This window comes from Hipposideros armiger, unplaced genomic scaffold (genome assembly GCF_001890085.2).
Source record: "Hipposideros armiger isolate ML-2016 unplaced genomic scaffold, ASM189008v1 scaffold_64, whole genome shotgun sequence".
Taxonomy (NCBI): Eukaryota; Metazoa; Chordata; class Mammalia; order Chiroptera; family Hipposideridae; genus Hipposideros; species Hipposideros armiger.
The window spans coordinates 3045814-3052158 of NW_017731414.1; the positions used below are offsets into that span (position 1 = coordinate 3045814).

Consider the following 6345-nt stretch of genomic DNA (forward strand, 5'->3'; position numbering starts at 1 on the left):
GGTGATCTTGTGGCACAAGTGATTGCATTTAAAAGCTTTAGCCTTTCATTCCTGCTCCTTCCTGCCGTGAGCCCTGAGCTGTCTTCTTTGCACTCTGCCATGTCAGCTGTGTGACCTCTGTGTTCTTTGTTACTTGGGTGCAATAGCGACTTCTCTGTGCATTCCATCTTTCAAGTTGTGTAAAGTTGTTCACTTTTTTCTCGGAGGGTGTTCGGGGGGTGGTAGGGGGAGTCAGCATGATTATATTTTAATGTAGAAAATGTGACATCTGGATATAAAATGAAAATAAATATTAAATTAAAGTGACCTAAAATGACTCCGTATCGTCTAATCATAGAAACAACAGCAACAAGCACATATATAATAATGCACCTATTTTTTTTTTTTTAAGATTTTATTGGGGAATTCGGGGAGGAAACAGCGTTGGGGAATCAGGGAAGGGGAACAGACAAGTTGCTGTCCTTCTGTTCTTCAGTCTAGTTGTGGAGGACATCACTTCACTGGCCCATGATGGTATTATTGCGCTCTTCCTGGGTGAGGCAGTAGCTCGCTGGCCATTGGACAGCCGCTTATAGTGGCTCACAAAAGCTCATGCCCGCTGCCGGCCAGCCCCACTGCAGCCTACGCCGTCGCTGGCGACTCACGGCAGCCCAGCTCCAGGTTGAGCTGTTGTTCACCATCTTAGCTGTAGAGGGTGCCGTGTCACTGGCCCTCATGTGGGATCCGAACCGGGGCCCTGCTGCTCAGAGCTGGCGTCCCAAGCCAACTCCTAACCACTCGGCCAGCCCGCCCCCCCTTTTTTTTTTTAAACCGAGCTCTGGCCAGTTTTATTAAAGAAAAATTTTGCATGGTTTACTTTTCACTAGTCTATTCTGGCATGCTGCTAATGATATCAGAATCCCCTGGATCAATGATAGCCAGTGTGCATACTCTAGTCTAATTTTCCACACGCTGTGCCCAATTCAATATCATTGCCACTGTAGTGATGGCTATCCGTCCTGGCCAACATGGTGTCGTACTCTGTTTCAGATTTCCTCAAGGCTGGGCAGTTGTTGGCAAGGATGACCAGTTTTGCTTTGCCTTGTCTGATCATTTTCAGAGTCTGCTTATACCCCAGCACACACTTTCCACTTTTTATAACAAGTTGGAGCCTAGAGTTGATTGACTTCAGTGGCTTCATCTTTTTTGTGGCCACCATCTTCCTGCCTTAGGTGCAGGATGGCGCCCAAAGAAGAGCAGCTGCCAAGATGGCCAGGGAGCAAGAAAAAAAGGATATAATGCACCTCTGATTTCACAGTTTTGAACATCATAACCAGTATTGTGAATCACCCCTGGGTTATAGGCACATGGCCCAGGTCTTAGACCCTCTTTTAGGCTGCCCTTTCAAACTCGCTTCAGTAATGTCTCTTCCAACAACTGTAGTTTGACCCAAGTTTGAGAGTTACTGCAGGTGTTCTACAGTGTTCTTTGTTTTAGACATTTTCAGGACATCTAGAACCCACCTGCCATGAATGAAAGTGGGTGATAAATAGAAAATGGAATACATTGATGCAAGCCAAAACTTGCTTCAAATAAAAGTTAAAGTAGATGTACAGTGTATCGAGAAAACACTGGTTAAAGCACCAGGGTGCGGCTTCTTGGAGACTTCTCGTCTTCAAGGCCACCTATAGGAGATGTAGGGGAAAGGGCGCAATCATGGCGAGAACTGGGCAGCCTGTGTTCTGATCCCGGTGCTGCCACTATGGCCTTGCTTAGTCATTTAACAAGTTTGTGTCTGTTTGCTTATGTCCCCCCTTAAGGTTTTTAACAAAACTAAAAGGTTTTGATGGGGAAAAATGAACAGGTGCTGGGCCCATGGAAGAGATATTCTAAGGAGATACTTTTATTAAACGTTTATTAAGGCAGATTGACTTACTACTCTTATAGCAGCATTCTTAGGGTTATTTGGTTAAGTGGTACTCGTGTTAATTTCTTATTTTTTAGTGAAAACATTTTCTTCGTGTACCTTTTGGTACCAGTGATAAGACCTTATTAGAAGACCCATTAAAATTATGCTTTAATATGGACCCTCACTGTGATCAAATTTTAAAAAAAAATTTCATTTCAGTTGACTTAAAGTATTTGAGAGGAGAAAAAGTATCTTCAAAATTCAGAGAACTAAGTGACTCATGGAACATTTATTGCTGGCAGTTGACTACAGTTTCTGAGATTCCCTGTAAGTGAAAAAATGTTTTCAGACCAATGCAATAAATCCCTCACTAGGATGTTTTCTTTTCAGCAAGTATGGGTGATGCAAGGTATCTGAGGTCAACAAAGCGTTGTCTGCTTTTGACATTTTCCATTAGACTAGTAAGGGAATGTTAGCTTAATCCTGTATTAAGGAGCAACAGAAAATAGTTTCCCAGACTAAACTAAAAATATTTAGAGATGACAACAAAAACTTAGCAAGCCAATTCTTGAAGGAAAATGATCTTTTGTGGGAAAACTTGACTGTATAGAAACATTTTAAAAATGAAAGCCTTATGATACTGTACATAGAGGACCCTAAAGATTCCACCAAAAAACTATTAGAATGGATAGATGAACTCAGTAAAGTAGTGGGATACAAAATTAATATTCAGAAATCAGTTCTATTTTTATACACCAATAGTGAATTATCAGAAAGAGAAATTAAGAAAACATTCCCACTTATGGCATAAAAAACAAACAAACAAAAAACCAGGGATAAATTTAACCAAGGAGGTAAAAGACCTGCACTTGGAAAATTATAAGTCACTGAAGAAAGAAATTAGAAGATAACAAATAAATGGAAGCATGTACTATGCTTATGTATAGGAAGAATTAATATTGTTAAAATGTCCATACTACCCAAAGCAATTGAGATTCAGTGCAATTCCTATCAAAATACCAATGGCATTTTTCACAGAACTATAACAAATAATGCTAAAATTTATTTGGAACTACAAAAGACCCCAAATAGCCGCAGCAATCATGAAAAAGAACAAAGTTGGAGGTATCACACTGCCTGATACCAAACTATACTACAAGGCTATAGTAATCAAAACAGCATGGTACTGGCATAAAAACATATAATTCAATGGAACAGAATAGAGAGCCCAGAAATAAACCCTCACCTATATGGTCAAGTAATCTATGACAAAGAAGGCAAGAATATTCAATAGGGTAAAGACAGTCTGTTCAATAAATGGTGTTGGGGGAACCGGGCAGACACATGCAAAAAAAAAACTAGAGCACCTTCTTACACCATATACAAAAATAAAATGGATTAAAGACTAAATGTAAGACCCGAAACCATAAAACTAGAAGAAAAAAATAGGCAGTAAACTCTGACACTGCTCTTAGTAATGCTTCCTTTTTTGACATATCTCCTCGGGCAAGGGAAACAAAAGAAAAAGGAAACAAATGTGATTACATCAAATTACAAAGTATTTGTCCAGCAAAGGAAACCAACAAAATGAAAAGACAACCTACTGATTGGGGGAAGATATTCACCAATACATCTGATGAAAGGTTAATATCCAAAATTTATCAAGAACTCCTATAACTTCACACCAAAATAACAAACAATCCAATTAAAAATGGGCAGAGACCTGAACAGACAATTCTCCAAGGAGGGCATACAGATGGTCTATAGACATGAAAAGATGCTCATTAATCATCAGAGAAATGTGAATCAAATGAGACGTCACCTCACACTTGTCAGAATGGCTATCATCAACAGACAAGTGGTGAGGAAGTGGAGAAAAGGGAACACTGGTGCACTGTTGTGGGGATTGCTAATTGGTGCAGCCGCTATGAAAAACAGTATGGAGGTTCCACAAAAAATTAAAAATAGAACCGCCTTAGGGCTCAGCAATTTCACTTCCGGGTATTTATCTGAAGAAATCTAAAACACTAATTCGAAAAGATATACGCCTTCCTATGTTCATTGCAGTATTATTTATAATAGCCAAGATATGGAAGCAACCTAAGTGCCCATCAATAGGTGATTGGCTAAAGATTCTTCTACATACACACAACTGAACATATAGTGGAATATTACTCAGCCATAAAAAGGAATGAAATCTTACTATTTGCAACAACATGGGTGGACCTAGAGGGTATTATGTTAAGTGAAATATGTCAGACAGAGAAAGGCAAACACTATATGATCTCATATGTGAAATCTAAAGAACAAAATAAATGAATAAACAGACTAGTACAGAGAACAAACTGATGGTTGCCAGATGGGAAGGGTTTGGGGGCTGGGTGGAAAAGGTGAAGGGATTAAGAAGTACAAAATGGTAGTTACAAATAGTCACAGGGATGTAAAGTACAGCAGAGGGAATATAGTCAGTAATAATACAATAACTATGTACAGTGCCAGGTGGATACTAGGCTTGTTGGGGGATCACTTCTTATATGAATGCTGTACGCTGGAAACTAATACAAGCTAATATTGAATGTCAAGCATACTTGAAAAATAAAGGAATTATTTTTATGTCAAAAAAAGTGGATAGATGTGTAAATTAATACAGCATCTTCTAAGGGCTTTATGGCAATTGCAGTATTGTTTGTAATACAGAAAATTGGAAACAACCAGATGTCCATTAGTAGGGGATTAATTAGATAAAGGAAAGTAAATTAACGCACAGGAATATTGTGGAGTCTTTATAAAGATTGAAATAGATTATATATATGCTGACATGGAGAGGTGTCCTGAATATACTGATATATTCTAAAGTATCAATTTTAAAAGACTACAGCAAAATACTTTATACAAATACTGTGTTGAGAGTAAGGGACTGTTTAGTTCCAGGAAATGGGAACTCTAGCTGAGTCAGGTTATTACAACCCTGCCCTTAGGGAGCTGCACTTCTTACATTCTACATTAGCAGTTACTTTTTCCTGCCCCTTAAATTCCTTGAAATAACTGTAGAATCCCAGCAACAGTTTATGTAATTATTGGTCCATTCTTCCAGGCTAAGGTACTGTGTGGATGATGCCCTTCATGATGTCAGAGTTCCCGCAATCACTAATTGCCTTGTAATCCTTATCCTGTGTTTCCCTCACTCTTTTCATTAAAGTACCTTGAAAGTTCATNCTAAGTAACACTAAGCTGCAAGTCGTTTGCCTTTATTCACCCAGTCTCAATTTCTTAAAGGTCCTTACGAAAACCGCACTGTCTATGAGACTTTGGACATTGGCTGGCAGCTGCTCCGAATCTTCCCCAAAGAAATGCTGAAGAGGATCCCTCAGAGCACGCTGAGCGAGTTCTACCCTCGGGACTCTGCAAAGCACTAGCCGCCCCCTCCCCGCCGGCTCGACACTCTTGTGAAATACTGGTTCTGTTTCCTTTATTCCTTTTGCACCCCCCTACCCCCACCTTTGTGTTGGAGTTTACGGTGTTAGCCTGTAATTAAAAACAAAGAATAGGTGACATGTTGTGCCAGTGTTGCCATGTCTTAAACTGCTAACAGACTTTGAAATCGCCCCTGTTCAGAAAACCCGGATCTTCAATGCTTTGTTTAAAGTGGCTGCAGGGATGGAGGTGAGGTTTTCTTACTGATGTGTGTATTTGTACATAGTGGGGTAGTTAGTTGCCTAATAATGTCCTCATTATTTGGGTCTCCCGGATCTTCCCTCTCCACCCCCATAAGAGGATCACTATCAGAAGGTAGACTGCTTTGCTCTCCTCATTAGGGCCGGCATGAGGGCTGAAAGATGCCTCCCCTCAGAAGAGCCCAGAGGCTCTGAGCATTTGGTTTCGGATTGCTGGTGTGTCTCGAGGTCTGTGCTGCTGCTCTGAGCAGATGGCTTTTACCGGCCACCTGCTCTTTGCTATTTAATGACTAGGTTAGAAAAGGAGTCTCCTTTTTCCTCTTTAGCAGTGGGTCTCCTGGGTCTTAACTGCCCTCCCTGCCTCTGAGGAGCACAGAGGCCTGCAGCTTGTGCACAGCTGGCCTTGATCTGATGTAGTGAGATCGGCTTACTCTTGACTGGGTTTCTACTTAGAGGAATCATAATGAAAACAACTGATAGAATTGTTGCTTGGAAAGAGTTGGAGTGCAATAAAAAAAGAAGAAAGAAAAACCTATACCCATTCTACACTTGGACATGCTACCAGAGGTGTAAGTTTCTACAGTGCTGGCCAGATGCTAAAGGCAAGGTGGGCGGAGAAAGCTGTCCAGTGTGTGGGTGTTTAAACCCTGTTCGAGAGCAGCCTTTGGAAAAGTCCCTATTTGGTCCTGCTTCTTGACCTCTGTCTGCCTCTTCAGGGTGATCTTGTGGCACAAGTGATTGCATTTAAAAGCTTTAGCCTTTCATTCCTGCTCCTTCCTGCCG

At 40.6% G+C, this 6345-nt stretch overlaps 1 protein-coding gene and 1 pseudogene across 1 annotated transcript in view; one reads left to right on the plus strand and one right to left on the minus strand.

Annotated features, from left to right (window-relative positions):
- The window catches only part of ATP6V1B2 (ATPase H+ transporting V1 subunit B2), a 34722-nt gene extending 28642 nt beyond the window's left edge, over positions 1 to 6080 (plus strand). The window contains exon 9 of the mRNA XM_019641847.1: positions 5165 to 6080. Within this exon, the coding sequence (XP_019497392.1) occupies positions 5165 to 5304 (140 nt within the window). The 3' untranslated portion in view covers positions 5305 to 6080. The remainder of the gene's footprint in view (positions 1 to 5164) is intronic.
- On the minus strand, positions 853 to 1198 carry LOC109382505 (60S ribosomal protein L30 pseudogene; annotated as a pseudogene).
- Positions 6081 to 6345: the final 265 nt, after the last annotated feature.